At 37.6% G+C, this 15,727-nt stretch overlaps 1 protein-coding gene across 1 annotated transcript in view; it reads left to right on the top strand.

Annotated features, from left to right (window-relative positions):
* The first annotated feature begins 1,467 nt into the window (after positions 1-1,467).
* Positions 1,468-15,727, top strand: part of LOC149298949 (kinesin-like protein KIF20B) — a 34,361-nt gene continuing 20,101 nt past the window's right edge. Inside the window, exons 1-18 of the mRNA XM_089486792.1 lie at positions 1,468-1,623; positions 1,937-2,026; positions 2,256-2,375; positions 3,451-3,589; positions 8,404-8,588; positions 9,501-9,576; positions 9,759-9,983; positions 10,462-10,573; positions 11,028-11,099; positions 11,385-11,531; positions 11,957-12,119; positions 12,217-12,522; positions 12,688-12,827; positions 13,240-13,367; positions 13,732-13,959; positions 14,631-14,692; positions 14,768-14,887; positions 15,281-15,526. Coding sequence (XP_089342918.1) covers positions 1,468-1,623; positions 1,937-2,026; positions 2,256-2,375; positions 3,451-3,589; positions 8,404-8,588; positions 9,501-9,576; positions 9,759-9,983; positions 10,462-10,573; positions 11,028-11,099; positions 11,385-11,531; positions 11,957-12,119; positions 12,217-12,522; positions 12,688-12,827; positions 13,240-13,367; positions 13,732-13,959; positions 14,631-14,692; positions 14,768-14,887; positions 15,281-15,526 — 2,715 coding nt within the window. The remainder of the gene's footprint in view (positions 1,624-1,936; positions 2,027-2,255; positions 2,376-3,450; positions 3,590-8,403; positions 8,589-9,500; positions 9,577-9,758; positions 9,984-10,461; positions 10,574-11,027; positions 11,100-11,384; positions 11,532-11,956; positions 12,120-12,216; positions 12,523-12,687; positions 12,828-13,239; positions 13,368-13,731; positions 13,960-14,630; positions 14,693-14,767; positions 14,888-15,280; positions 15,527-15,727) is intronic.

The following is a 15,727-nucleotide window of genomic DNA, read 5'->3' as shown; positions in this document are numbered from 1 at the left end:
GGTTGCTGGTTTTGGGAAGTTTGTGTCTGTAAGTGTTGGGGCTACGTTTTTATTTAATTAAATTTAAATCGTTGTAGTCCGTGTGATCGCATCTGTTTAAATGTCAGACTGTGTCTGAGTAGGACATGTTGGAGTGTCCCTTTCTGAGTATGGAGCGGTTACTCGGGTGATCCTGTGTGCGCCCCTCCTATTTTTTCTACTGGTGTTGGGATCTGTGCTTTTTCTTGTTGGCTCCGGTTATCTTCATCCCGTGTTTTACCCGGATAGCAAATTACTTTAGCACAGTTGATCCCGAGTTGTCGTTCCTTGATCTTTATGCTTATAGTTACTTTCGGCGGAAGTGTTAATTATTCCCAGTGGTGAACTGGAGCAAAACCTGGGTTGACAACGCAAAGGATCACTGCAATGGTTTGAGGCTTAACAGTTGTCAGGAACATAGGTATTCTATTTGGGTCTGTATTGCTGTCTGTTACATTAACAGTACACCCGTCATCAGACAATGTATCTGTTGACCCATGGTGTTCTATATGTTGTGCCGGGTGATGCTAGTTGATGCAAGGCTATCTTATGTAATGTAATATATATATAATATCGCCATGTATTGTCAATGCCTTTCTTATCCTCCCATCTGACAGCCTTGTGTGAGAATAGAAGCTTTTAGTTATTATTTTAATGCTGCACTACTTACAATACATGCATTGACAGCATACGGTTAAAGAGGTGCCCGCTTCAATCATATCTACGGTGTTTCTATCCACCCTTCTTGTACATAGAGGTGTGTGATGTCTCATTACAATTATAAAATGGTATTCTGCTTATACATCTGTTGGCAATTTTGCCTGTTTGATCCTTTTTACAGTAGTTTTGTTATTTCATTATTACCTTTTCGAGCACTAGCAAATCAAGGGTTAATGCTGCCATGCCTCCAGTGTTTGTCATGCTTTAGTAAAATAGCAAATATATCAAAACAAATATATACAAAAAATATTCCATCATACCTAGTCCTGTAAGAAATGTTTAACATACCCTTCTCACCCATACAGCCCTCCTCTAGTTACCCTAAGTAAATAAATAAAAACTCAGAACTATACAAAAAAATATGGGATAATTTGAATGGAGGGGGGGGGTTGTACCAAAACCTTGTGCATGTTAAACTACATGTACTCCCCCCTACAACCCTTTAGGTGACTTACAGTAAGTATATCACATCCCTGAAGATATGTTCATTCAAACACATCTCCTGCGCGCAAAGTAGCTGGTGGGCAAGTGAAGGTGCAAATGCAGATCTCTCTAATTCGGTGGCAGTGGGGGGATACCTTGTAAATTTAACGGGACATCTCAGCTGTTATGCATTAAAATGTATGTGATGGCAGGGGTTGCCCTTTAAACTACAACTCTTATTGCTTATACCTCTTGCTTACTGCACTTGTTAACCGTTTCTTCTTTCTTTCGCCTGTTGTAGATAACATGGAGTCCACCGAGGACCATATGCTTCCTCGCAGGCCATCATATCTTGGTGTTGGGATAAATCTTCCAGAAATGTCAGAACCCCAGTCAGTTGATGACATCAGAACAAACCTGGCTGACAAATTTCTTGAGGGATCTGATGCTGAACCTAATCAGGTATTGCTAGAAACCACCACAATAATTAAAAGTAAAGCGACTGTTGGAACATGACTAAAAAAATATACGAAAGACACAAGTGTTTTCTCCTTGAGCATACAATATAGGGCTATATATGGTAATGTAGATTAGTACATTAACAACCTGTTTAATCTTATTTTGTTCCAATAAAAGTTTCTGCAGATATTTTTATTGAGCTGATTTATTTAGGCCAACTTTGAAGCCTGTTCCTCCATAGACTGTCGCATGTTTTGCGTTTTATTTGAAACATATTAGTGTTTCCTGTTTATGAATATTCCTTTTTGATTTCTAGAAAAATTCCTCAGACTCCAATGAAAATATGCATGTATACTTGAGAGTCCGGCCGTTCACTTTATCTGAGATTGAACAGAGAGAGGCACAGGTAAGGAACATTCGATAAGATATGTTTTTTATTAATAACACTGACTGAACAAACCCTAGTGGGAATTTAGAGTTCATAAAATTCTGCTGGAAGTGGCTTATGGTTTGATGGACGTAATATCGCTTTCAAAGTATCTGTTTCATATTGCTCTAGTATTTAATCTGCCTTCTGACTTAAATATGCACGTACCCAGTACTTTTAATGTATTTAATGTGCTCTTTTTTTTCAGGAATGTGTCAGTATTCCAGATTTCAAAAGCGTTTTGGTCCGAGCACCACAAAGTTCCCAGGCTGGTAGACTCAGTGACAAGGGCCTCTGTCCAATGGCTCAGAAATTCACGTTTACTCAAGTAAGAGAGTATTGTTATATGTTGCTAATGGAATGTGTTGCTTAAGAAGATGCTTTAGTGAGTATGGCCTGTTAGTTACTAACCGATTGTGTGTGTGTTAATATGGTGCTGCTTGAGAAATGGCTTATTGCAGAGCTCGGTGTGTTTTTGGTAGGACCTGTTGGCACTTGGAGGCTTGAATGCATCTCGTGTATGGCAACTGGCTAAGGTGGGGGGAAAGTGGCAAATACATATAGGGGGAAGCCTGTAGACTCTCCCTTCCATTCCTTTTCAAAAATATAAAGGGAATCACAAAGCTATCGTATGCTGCCTGGAGTGTCCCTCTAACATGCTGTCTTTGTACATTGTTACCCTGGGCTTGAGCATGGCTCCTGGATACAATATGCTCTTAAATCAAACAAATACTTTTCAACTGCTAACGAATTAACAAATTACTTTGTGTGTTTGAACGCATATATAATATGTCTTGATATCTTAATAAATCTGTGTGTGAAAAAGAAAAGGCATCATTAATACATCTGTACACAAGTGTAAGGATTGGGTAATTAAAAAAAAAAAATAAAAAAATGTCCAAAAACATTGTCTAACATTTAGGCTTGGTAAAACTTCACCTAAAAAAAAAAAAAAACAACTAGCAACCTCTTTACTCTTTTATTATAGCAGCCATAAAATGACAGTTGCCAGTGATTGAAGCACTCGTATCGCTATTAAATGAAATAAAAAAATGTCCGCATTTGTTTTTCTTTTCAAGATCTGTTCTACTGTTTAAGATGTTGATTTGGTTAAAGCAGTCTTTAATGTGGACAGAAAATAGATTAGACAATGCTAGTCTTGCTATAGGCTGCTTCCTATCCCGGCTTCCATGATCTAAACTTTGAACACCTCTAAAAATAAGTGCATTTATTGCCAAACAAAAAGCAAACATTATGGGTGTTTTTAATTCGTGTTTAGTTATGCTAAACACAGAGTGTAAGAATCCCATCTTTACACTGCTTTGTTCATTTTATGTGTTGGAAGTATTGTTGTTCTAATGCAAGAGTTGGGATTTGCTAAAAGTGGACTTTTCTTCCCTCAGGTCTTTGGTCCTGAGACAACCCAACCTCAGTTTTTTGAAGGGACTATAAAACAGCAAGTGATTGATTTTATGAAAGGTCATAATCGACTTATTTTTACATATGGTGTGACCAATGCAGGAAAGACTTTTACATTCCAAGGTAAGATTTTATTACATAGTTTACTCAAAGCATTAATACGCGTGTGTGTTGTGAAGAGAATTTTATACACCGTATTGGCTTGATTATAACCCCCCGACTTACCAATGCAGACTCCCGGGTGTTTAGCGGGGGACATCTGCACGATACGTGTAGACAACTTCCGGTGCCGGCAAGAGATTGCATATTATGCAGACGTTCACCGGCTCTGGCGATGCGAGCGTAAACAGCCGGCACTCCACATCTCCTCCCTCCTCTTCCCCCCCCCCCCTGTGGGGAGTGCTGGCTCAGAGCATCGGAGAGTAGGATCCAGGTCCCTTGCAGCGCTGCGGGGGATCTGTATCCTAACACTGCTGCTTGTCAGGTGATATGAATTGCACATTCCTGCGTTAAGCCCCGATTATAGGCTGCACCCCTACTTTAAAGACTTAAAGGGGGGGGGGGGAGTGTGGCCTATATTTGGGCACATACGGTATGTGTGTATATATAAAGTTTTATTTATTTATTTTCTTTTCACACATACCTTTTCCCCTGGCTGGGTGTACCCGCCAAACCATGCTTCCTTCTTCCCTAAACGACAGCGATTAACCCCTTAGGTGCCAGACAGAACCAGTGTTGAAAGGAGGAAGGGATGCAGCTACACAGGAATTGTGATGGTGCTGTAGCTAGCAGTAGCATCTACAGAGATTGTCCCGTCCTGAAAAGGACAGTGGGCTATTACAGCTCTCCACCCCAAGCATCGGGCAAGACCAATGTTGGAGTGAAACAGTAACATTTTATTGAAGAAACACACAGCCTTGTATACACAGCTAAATCAGATAACGTACATAATCGGTTTAACACACGCAGTAGGTTTACAAAATAAACACAGTTCTCAACAAGGGTCACATAATTATATTTAAGGTTTTCTAAACAGGATTATTTCTCTGGTTTCTGACTCTGGGACACCTGGCGCAATAGTCTGGGGAACAAAAAACATGCTGTTTTGGTGCCTTCTCAAAGGAGTTAACCCACAAACAAGGTATCCCTAGATAGTTTGGGATCCCCTCTATGCTTGGTCCATATAGCACCTTGACTGGTCGCGGGGGCCCCAAGTTTATACTTCACCAGGTCAGGGCTGAATTCTGACCAGATGAAGAGTTCTAGGGTTTTTGGATGTTTTCCCCTTAGTCATTTATGTATAACTTTTTTCCCTAAAATATGGTCTGATCTTCATCTTAGTTACAAATTACACACAACTTGTGTGTGATCATTCTTATCCATATTCAATGTATCATTCAGGCAATCGGTGTGGGTTGGAAAAAGTATGTGAACCCTTAAGCTAATGACTTTAACAAAAGCTAATTGGAGTCAGAAGTTTGCAAACCTGGAGTTTCTTTTCAATGGGATTGAAGGTGTGTGTTCGAGCTAAGTTGTCCCAAAAAAATAAAAATAAATTATAATATGCTCCTCACAAGAAGCATCTGCTGATGAACCTTGCCATGCAAAAAATTCTCAGAAGGCCTACAATTTGTTTTGCTTAAAGCTGAAAAGGCTTACTATGTTCAGAGTTTGCATAACTATCAGTCCACAGTTAGAACTGGGTGCCCAGATATCTCAAAGGGCATGAAAAGAGCCCTACAGTAAGCGCTAAAGGCTTTGAGGAATCACTGGAGCTGTTCTGTTGATCTTTTTTTCAATCTGAACAGGCTGCTAGTCCAAAAAATATTGCTGCACACCTAAAAGTATTTTTTTTGTAGACTGATGAAACTAAGGTTGAGGGTAGAACGCGCATCGCTATGTATGGTGTAAAATGGCACTGCATAACCACATGAAAACATCATCCCAACAGTGATGATTGGTGGAGAGAGTTAAATGATTTTGGGCTGCTTTGTTGCTCTAGGGTCTGAACAGCTTGCCGTCATTGAGGGGACAATGAATTCCAGAGTTTATCATTGTGTCATGCAGGATAATGTCAGGGTGGCGGTCTGCCAACTAAAGTTCAGTAGAACTTGTGCAATGCAGGAGGACAATGACCCAAAATGTAAATTTCCAACATAATGGTTTAAAAAAAAAATGTACAGAGCTGCAGAACATGGTGATGCCTTTTATTGCTTATTATCAGTAGCAGCCACTAGATGTCCTCCTTTTGCTGTATAATTTGATATGTCTTGGATTTGGTAAAGTGTGGCTGCTGTATCTGTCGAACCATCTAACACTGCATCAACACTTGATCTGATGGCTACTATGCTATAGATCTGACAATTGAATAGAGAATATGCAGTTGTTTGGTTTTTTATTTTTATATATATTTATATGTGTGTATTTACTGGTATACATATTGAGTTCTACATTGTTGATTATTGTGTTGTAATAGTCTGTCATAGTTTGTGGCAATCACTTGTAATATGGCACAGAAACCCTCAATAACATTATCTGGACTAGGTAACAGGTGAGGTGGTCCTACATGCGACTAGTGATGCAGCAAAAAGGAGGCTTTTTTTTATTTTTTGTTTTTTATATTCTTGTATGTTAAGTGATCTTTGTTACCATTAAATACAGTGCCTTGTAAAAAGCATTAGCCACTTTTCCTTTTTTTGTTGCATTACAACCTGGAATTAAAATGTATTTTTAGTTGTATTTCATGTAATGGGTATACACAGCCCCCCCCCCAGAAAAGTGGGGTGTACATATGTATTCACCACCTTTGCTATGAAGCTACTAAATAAGATCTGGTGCAACCAATTCAGAAGTCACACAATTGCTTAAATAAAGTCCACCTGCGTGCAATTTAAGTGTCACATGATCTTGGTATATATACATCTGTTCTGCAAGACTCCAGAGTCTGCAAAACACCACTGAGCAAAAGGCACTTCAAGTGGCTCCATGAAGACCAAGGAGCTCTTAAAAATAAATAAATAAACGCGTTCGCTGTTTGGCAAAACGCATGTTGGAGGCTACCTAAACATATGGAAGAAGGGTGCTCTGCTCAGATTAGACTAAAATTGAGCTTTTTGGCCATCAAGGAAAACGCTATGCCTGGTGCAAACTCAACACCTCCCATCACCTTGAGAACACCATCCCCATAGTGAAGCACGGTGGTGGCAGCGTCGTGCTACGGGGATGTTTTTCATCGGCAGCATCTAGGAAACAGGTCAGGATTGAAAGAATGATGAATGCTGCTAAACACAGGGAAATTCTTGAGGGGAAACCTGTTTCAGTCTTCCAGAGATATGATACTGGGATGGAGGTTCACCTTCCAGCAGGACAATGCCCTAAGCATACTGCTAAAGCAACGCTCGAGTGGGTTAAGGGGAAAATACTTAAATGTCTTGGAATGGCTTAGTCAAAGGCCAGACCTCAATCCAAATGAGAATATGCAGTGTGGCTTAAATAATGCTGTAGACCAACGGAACCCATCCAAATTTAAAGAGGTTGGAGTAGTTTTGCCTTGAAGAATGCGCAAAAATCCCAGAGGCTAGATGTACCTCAAGAGACTTGCAGCTTTAATTGCTGCAAAACATGGCTCTATAAAGTATTGAATAGTTTTGCATGCTCAAGTTTTCTGTTTTTGTCTTATTTCTTGTTTGTTTCACAATAAAACGTATTGTGGATCTTCAAAGTGGTAGGCATGTTGTGATACAACAAAACAAATGCCAAAGGATGAATACTTTTTGCAAGGCTCTGTACATTGCGCAGGACATGGGGAAAGGAGGACATTTACTATTATTCATACGGCTACCAGATGGCATCCGCACACCCTTCCTTAGAAGATACTTTTGAGTCGGAAGGCTTAAGCTTGGTGCTTTTAGCCTTAAACATGTGAAAGTGCATAAGCCCTTTGAATAATTATAAGATATGTTCTGTCGTTTGTACAAATGAAATCTAATTGAGGCAGGGTATGTTCTATGTGAACTAAAAGGGGAAAAAAGCTTTTACTTTTGGTTAGTTCAGCAGTGAGGGAAGTGGGGGAAAAATGTACCTTTAAAAGAGCAGACTAGTCCTTCTCTAAGAGTATTTTTCATTTATTTTATACCTTTTTGTTAGATGAAAGTCATTCGTTTTTAAGAAAAGCTGTATAAATCAGATAAGATCATTATATTCTGAGCCACGTACATGCGTGTGGCCCAACACAAAAATATACCAAAAAACAACTTAATACTTAAGTACATCAGGTGGGTAGCATAGGGGTTGGTTATTTTTTTCCCTCTAATTATATTTATGAGATCCTAATTCAAGGATTGACTTTCTTCAACCCATGGTTATTTTTTCAGTTACCAATTCTTAATACAGGGATTACCTTTTTCTTGCACTTTTTTTTTTTTTTTTAAATCTTGCTAAATGCAGACTTGCCTTTCTTGATCTTTATTTGCATCACATATTGTATTTTAACTCTCACAAGAGAGGGAGGTGGGTTCTGCTATTTTACAGATCTCGCGTCAGACCTCCTCTACAAAACGGTGTAGGAGACCCTATCTCCAGAAGGATATTGACATTTTGAAGAGAGTTCTCCACTGATAGAGTGGTAGCTAAATTGAACGGCCTCCAGTCAAACGTGTTGGAGGTTAATACAGTGAGGGAATTCATGCATGAAATGGGCAAAAGGCCATCCTGAATCAGTCAAGATCAAGGACGGAGTAAGACGTCCATCAGAATTAATGGGCAGACTTTTAATGTTATCTGTTCTCAGGATGAAGACTTCTCATTTTTTTTCTTTACAGCATCAATGACCCTCTTTTCACCTTATGCAACCATAACACATTCTTTATAGTGTTTACTTTATCACTATTTAACTGTGTACATTTATACTTATATGTGAGCTTTTCCTTGTTTTACAGGTACAAAGGATGATGCAGGCATTTTGCCTCGATCTATGGAAATGCTTTTTAACACCATTCAAGGAAATGTTTATTCAAAGATGGATGTGAAGCCTCACAGATGTAGAGATTATATACGATTAACAAAAGACCAAGTAAAGGTCGAAGTTGCCTTCAAAAATAATGTACTGCGTCAAATTAAAGAGGTAATCATGCAGTATTCAAACTGATTTTTGTGTTCAATAAGTCTTTCCAAATTGATGACAACTATTCTGTTCATGTCAATTAACACCTATTTTCTTCAGAGTGCTAGTTCTCTTTTCCAAATAAATGTTTGCTAATCTGTTCCTGTCTTCAGCCCTTCCATACCTCCTTATTGTATTACTTTGTGGAGGACAAAAATATTTAGCCATTGCTGAAAGTAAGGAAATCTCTTTAGATGCTTCTTTTCAAATTGCAAATCAGTTTAAAATTTTGTCTGAGACCAAAATTAAAGCTCTAACCCTGTTTTCGTGTTACATTTTGGGGTCCATTTTGCATGGGCTTCAATACATTTGACTGCATGAAAATCAGCATGTTCTTTCCATGGTTATTGAAATTAGGAAATGAGACCTCTTCCTTTATTTTACTCCTCCTTCATCTGACTTTAATAAAACCTTGAAGCGTGCATATGTACACTACTTGCACATGTCCTGTAGCACTTTCTATTTACTCAAGCATTTTATATAAAAGTTACACTCATTATTGGCGCCCCCCCCAGTGAAGCCAATAATGAAATTTGGTCATATGGAATTCTGGTTTCATGCACATTTGGCCATAGTAATAGAAATATAAAACATTGGTGTGATGCTTTTTTACAGCTCCCAGAATTCTCTGCTATTGTTCTCTATTTTTCTAGGTGTCTAGAATAGCAGGACAATATATATGTACAATCTCAATGCATACATGAACATGTGTGCTTCGAGTCTAGGAATTTTGATCATAAGGACTCTTTCACTTTTGCTGTTTTTTTTTTTTTTTTTTTTTTTTTTTTTTTTAAAGGGCTTTAAATGAACCTCCTATCTAGTCCCCTTTTCTTCTATTTTTAAATACTGTGTACTGGTGTATGTTTTCTTTAGGTTGATCCGCAATGCAGCATAAGAAGTAACAGCAGTAGAACCTCAGCAGATACAACAGACTTTCTGAATGATGAAGGTAATGTGTGTTTTAAAAAACAAAAAAATATTTTTTTTATTTTATTGGGTTTCTATGTGTAAAATCTACACTTTTTTTGTTATGAGGAAATCCAGATTTAATTTATATTTATTTTGTTATACTTTCTGGTATGTTCTTACTATTTTGTTTTAAATTTTTGTGTAATCCTACAGTTGTCGGAGGTTTTGTAAATTCGAGAGTCATAGAGTTTGAAGATCGCTTACCGCAGTGTGAAGAGTTCAGATTAGATGCAGATAGTACTGCAAAATACTCTGTCTGGGTTTCCTTCTGTGAAATCTACAACGAGTGTATATATGATCTTCTTGACCCCATATCTGGAGATAAATTCTATAAACGGAAGACTTTGCGGCTTGCCCAGGACATCAAAGGATTCTGCTTTGTTAAAGGTATTCGGCCATTTTCTTAACCCATCAAGCTTGAAAACCATTGGTGTACATGGGTGTAAAATTGACTTGTGACCTTTTTTATGTGTATTTAGGTAAAAGCAAGTCTTTATGATGAATACAGAGACCATGATGTCAGGTGTTTAAATATTAAATTGCGTTCCCATTAATAGCATATGATACAGCATAACATGAATAAATTTAAAGTTATGCATTTGGGGAACAAAAAGTTACTTAAGGAAAATGTAAAATATATATACTATACACGCACTTACAAAATATAACCAATATGTTTGAGGGGTATAAACGTAGAACATTGTTGGAAAGAGACGGTGAAATCACTAGAACGGAGCAATAAGGAGTACAGAGGAGCGCTAAAAAGTTATTTTGCCTAGTTGACACTTTCCAATTCACATATGGGTAAAAAAAAAGATGCTTGGTGCTTATTTTTCTACCTCTTTCATCCTCTTATTTTGTGCAGATCTACAGTGGATACAGGTGTCTGATGCAAAAGAGGCATGCCGCATACTAGCCTTGGGCAAAAAATTCCAGAGCATTGCATTTACAAAGTTGAATAGTTCTTCGAGTAGGAGGTAACTGAAGTGGCCACTGCAACTTATAACTGAGTAGCTGGGGTTTTTTTTAATTTTTTTTGGGGGGGGGGGGGAGATGAGTGTTAAAGTATGTGTGGTGACGGGATGTTCTAGAGCTTACAGATTCTAGGCTCTTAATGCCTTATTTGTCAGCAAGTAAAGTGAGCCTCATAAGACACTAAATGGTTAAAAGAAAATAATATAGGTTGGAATTTGACCATTTTGTCAATAGTCTGAAGTGAAAATAACTCCTGTTTCGCGTACATTCTCACTGGTTGAGAAAAGATGGCACCATTTATGATTTCTCAACTCAGAGCACCAACCAATTCCCCCCCCCCCCCCCGAGTCCAATGCGATTTGTTGTTGATCACCTAAGAAAACTACTCTGTTGTGAAAGCCAAATTCCTAAAAAGTCTGATTATATGTTTGCTAACAAACATTTTTTTTCTTGCAGTCACAGCATATTCACTGTTCGTCTCTTAAAAATTGAAGATGCTGATATTCCGCGTGTTGTCAAAGTTAGCGAGTAAGTACAATCTTACAAGTATTGTTACCACATAATGTGTTAATCACCTGACTCTTTACTTTATCTAGACACCCTGTAAACCTAAATCTTAATTTGCCTTTCACTGTGCGCCTCGTCACTGTGCTTGCTCTTTGACTACTAAACATTGTGTAGAATTATTGGCCCTTCTCTCGTTTTCCAAATGTATACACTAGACTTAACTGAGTAGGGTGCAGGAGTAGTATTTCCTATTGTTTATAGAGCCAAACTAGAAGTAAATGTTGTACTTTTCTCTCCTCTGTTAAGAATGGCACTTTGTGACTTGGCTGGGTCTGAAAGATGCACAAAAACCCAGAATGAAGGGGAAAGATTAAAAGAGAGTGGAAATATAAACACCTCCTTGCTGATACTCGGTAAATGCATCAATGCATTGAAGAACAGTCAGCAATCAAAGTAAGTTCTTGATTTTAGTCCATTTTTTTTTTTTTTTTTAGTGTATAGTGCTTTTTCCCACTTAAAATGTTAGTTGTGTTAACTGGATATGTTAAAAAAAAAAAAAATGTAATCTATTAGGCAAGTCCGTCCAGCATTGGCCCACTTTTGCAGACGGGATCACAGTGGGGTCATGTGTTGTGACCCTGCGGTAAAAGCCGCTATAAGGAAAAGCACCAGGGAAAGTCAAGGTGATATGTGATTGATAATGTTGGGGTATGATGGAGTGAGTATATTTTAGTGTAAGTATGTGTGTTACAGTAAACATGTGCTAGTGTTGTAGGTTAGTTATTGATAGTTTGCAAAGGGCTGAGGGTTCGCTCAACAATACCTTATCCCATACCAGTCCACCCCTGACAGTCATGATTATTTGATTTCTTGTTTAGGATTCAGCAGCATGTGCCCTTCCGAGAAAGTAAGCTCACACACTACCTTCAAAGTTTCTTTACCGGCAAAGGCAAAGTGAGCATGATTGTCAACATCTGTCAGTCGGCCTCTTCCTATGATGAGACTCTGAATGTGTTGAAATTCTCAGCTGTGGCGCAGAAGGTAGGTTTTGTAAAGGTAAACATGAAGCGTGCTATATAGGTATATACCAATCAGTGCAGTTTTTTGATTTGTATTGTGTATTTTTTTTTTTTAATAGGTTCTTATATTGGATTCTTGTCAGACTTCAGAAAGTCTAACATATGGTCAGAAAAAGACTGCTAGAGAAGTCTCATTTATAATAAATAATGCTGACCGCAAGATATGGACATCCAGAAAACGGGCAACTGTGCAATGGGATTCCCGATTAGAGGATGTCCTGGAGGATGGAGATGATTCAGAACTTGAGGACAACTCTGAGGATGAAGAGTGTCTTGACTGTACCAATCTTGATGATCTTGATGATGAAGAGGAGGCGAATGACGATCAGGAAGATGACATTATCATTAAGAAAGATGCATACCAGGTTTGTGTTTTACAAGCCAAGTAAACTATTTTTCATTTAACTGTGCAATTGGCTCTCCATAATGTCTCCCCCCCCCCCCAACTTGCTGTTTATCAACTAAAAGGCACATGGTTTTTTTTGTTTTGTTTGTTTTTATTGTAATTTGAACGCTGCTGTTTCTTACAGAAACTGTTGGATCTCGTAGAAGACTTGAAAACCAAACTGGTAAATGAGAAAAAAGATAAACTCTTAATGGAACTTAGAATCCGTGAGGAAGTAGCAAAAGAATTTACCCAACATTTTATGGAACGAGAGAATGACTTTAGGTAATTACCTCCTCTGGAGAGCGATGGCCTACCTGCGCCAACACTGGCATGGTGTTCTTTTCAGCATTTCTTTTCATTACATACAATGTTTCATGCCTCATTAGACATGTAAGCATGGCAGCAGTTTCATTGTGGTTGTTTAGTTCAAAAAAAATAAAAAAAATTATAATTTATAATCACACTGTAAATTCTTATATTCTACTGGTTTGTGATTTGGCTAAAAAGACACATGGATAATATTGTTTTCTGGCAGAAATAGACCTAGTCAGCAACTCCTTTTTACATTACAATATTTTAGACTCTGTAAATCTTCAAAACTACGTGTTAGCTACGTGTGAAGTATTGGCATTGCCACTAAATGAAACAATTTGCTCATCTCAGTGTTAACTTCATTGCTTTTTTTTCCCCTTAGTGAACGTTTGGAAAAGGAAAAGGAGTTAATGGAAGAAAGGTGCGATGAAAGATTGGAGATCTTCCAGGATTTGGTACGAAAATGTACAGAAAAACAGGATGGAGAAGAACCCAATACTACAAAATGCAGTGAAACTGAACCTGCCATTGAGGTATTGATCTCTCGCATTGTGAACTTAGTACAGCACAATCATTTATTAGAACTTAAATTTGTACAAATTATGTAAATTGGACCTGTGAATAAAGACTGTGAAAATACTGTTTCACAGGCAGCAACCTCTGAGTTGCAATATTTCTCTTTCTCATACAAGTTTTCAATGTCTGACTGTCTATCACTGATTTGTAATCACAAACCACGAACACTGGTGGAGGAATGGAAATGTATTGATGTTTCATGTTAACTTAGGCGATATATTTGAATATAAAAAACTGCTGCGGAATATAGTACTTTTGGAAAGTCTCTCTTCACAATGAATGATGTGGGGATATTCAGCTTTTGTTTTTACTCGGCAGGTGGGTGAAACCAGTCTGCCACTCCAGGGGCTTTTCTCCTCTATGCAGACTGATCTGGCAGTGATTAAGAAGCAAGCAGTAGAGGCTCACTTGCAGATTGCTGCCATTCCTGATGTTCCAGATATCACAGCAGGCCTGAAAGAAAGGTTAAAAGAAGTGTCATCTGACCTCTTCAAAACTCAGGAAGAATTGAAGAAAACATCTGCTGGTAAATCCTCAGAATAACTTTAAATACACTCTTGAACGCAATCATGGTTAATTGTAGGCTAAAGTGAAGTACTTTAGTACAGTATGGTTGATACTTGGGAATTAATATTTTCAGATACGACTCTCCACAAATACCAGCTAGGCAAGATTAAAAATAATAGAAATCAATTGCAATGAAAGTATCATTTTTAGAAGCGATTCTAAGAGCACAGTCCACCTTGAATATAGTTTTATATAAAGAATATCCCACCTCGATCAACATTGGATACGTTGGTGTTCTTTTGGTTGGCTGCTTTCACATATTATCCAATGTTTTTTTGTATTCTGTTCTATGTTTCTTTGCTTCCAGGTCACTTTTTTGGGGGGTCCACTGCATCGCTATTTTTCTTTTAAAAATTTTAGCATGGATTTTCACCCAGTATATTTTATAAAAAAAAATAAAATGTAGAGTTTCCTGCAGGACTATTTTAAGCAAGAAATGGCACAGGGGTGCATTTAATCCATCCCAGAAAACTCATGTGAACAAGGGTGGGGGACATTTTATTTATATAAAATGTATATTTCTAGAATAGTTTCTTTTTAATTTTAATGTTAACTAATTGAATTTTTAGACATAAACAATTAGGTGTCGTTTGTCTTCTCCTCTATAACTGCTATTCATTTTGTATTTAGAGCTGGAAAAGCAAATTGAAAAATACCGCAAGACAAGCATTCACCTGGAAGAAGCTGATAAGGTAGGCTTTTATTTGTTTCTTCTGAACGTTGTTTGTTTAAAGAAAGACGAGTGGTAACTTTTAATTTTCTTTTAGAAACTCTCTACTCAAAAACTGCAAATTGATCAGATGATGCAGATGATGCAGCAAAAGGAGTCTGCAATCGACAAACTAAAAGAACTTGTGTCTCACTGGGAGCATAAATATGAAGATTATGTAAGTTAATAGCTGAATTAACAAATATATGCATACACATTTTTTTTTTTTTAAGCATAATAGTGGGAATTTAAGATCAGATAATTTTTGTTGTGTGTGGTTTATTTATTTATTTTTAAACAAAACTGGGATCTAAACTTGCCATAAATCGTGTATGTGTGAAAACTTGTAAGATGAGGCCAGAGGGAATAAAACGCAGCATACAATTATTGGGGTGTGTCTTAGAAATAACAAAGTGAAAATAAAATATGGAATAATTAAGTAGAAACACAGTATTTTTGAGAAATCTGATAAAAATCTGATAAGTTAATTTTATTCAAGTCTGAAATTATACATTTTAGGGCACACAAACATTCAGAAATATTATATTTGTTTTCCTCATTTATTGTGTAGGAGAAAACCATGAAAGAAATGAGAGGGGGAATGGAGAAAGTCAGCAGTCATGTAACGGTCCTTCCTATCGGACGTAAGCGCCCACCAGAGGATCATCACAAGGAACAGCCCCCTTCAAAGAAAGGTATCGGTTCAGAGCTGCAAAGCACCAAAAACCCATTTTGCTATGTCTCTATGCAGCGACAGAATGCTGCAAATCGCAGACTCTATCGTCTAAAAAGAAGAAAATCTGTTGCTTCCAATGATGTGAAAAAATAACGTCCAAGTAGCATAATCAAGCTTATCGGTACTTTTTATTTATAAATGTGTAATAAAATGCTACTTATATTTTTGCTTCTTCTGCTTCTTTGTTGGTTTAACCTTGTGTGTTTGTTTGTTTTTTTTTAACTTCTCTGCACTTAAATTGCCTACTAATGCAAGAATAGTCTGTTTTTGTTTCATTTTAAC

The sequence above is a fragment of the Sceloporus occidentalis genome, unplaced genomic scaffold (genome assembly GCF_023333645.1).
Source record: "Sceloporus occidentalis isolate IW3139 unplaced genomic scaffold, rSceOcc1.0.p SCAF_30, whole genome shotgun sequence".
Classification (NCBI taxonomy): Eukaryota; Metazoa; Chordata; class Lepidosauria; order Squamata; family Phrynosomatidae; genus Sceloporus; species Sceloporus occidentalis.
Note: the sequence above shows the minus strand (reverse complement) of the source record. Positions and strands in the feature narration are given on the sequence as shown.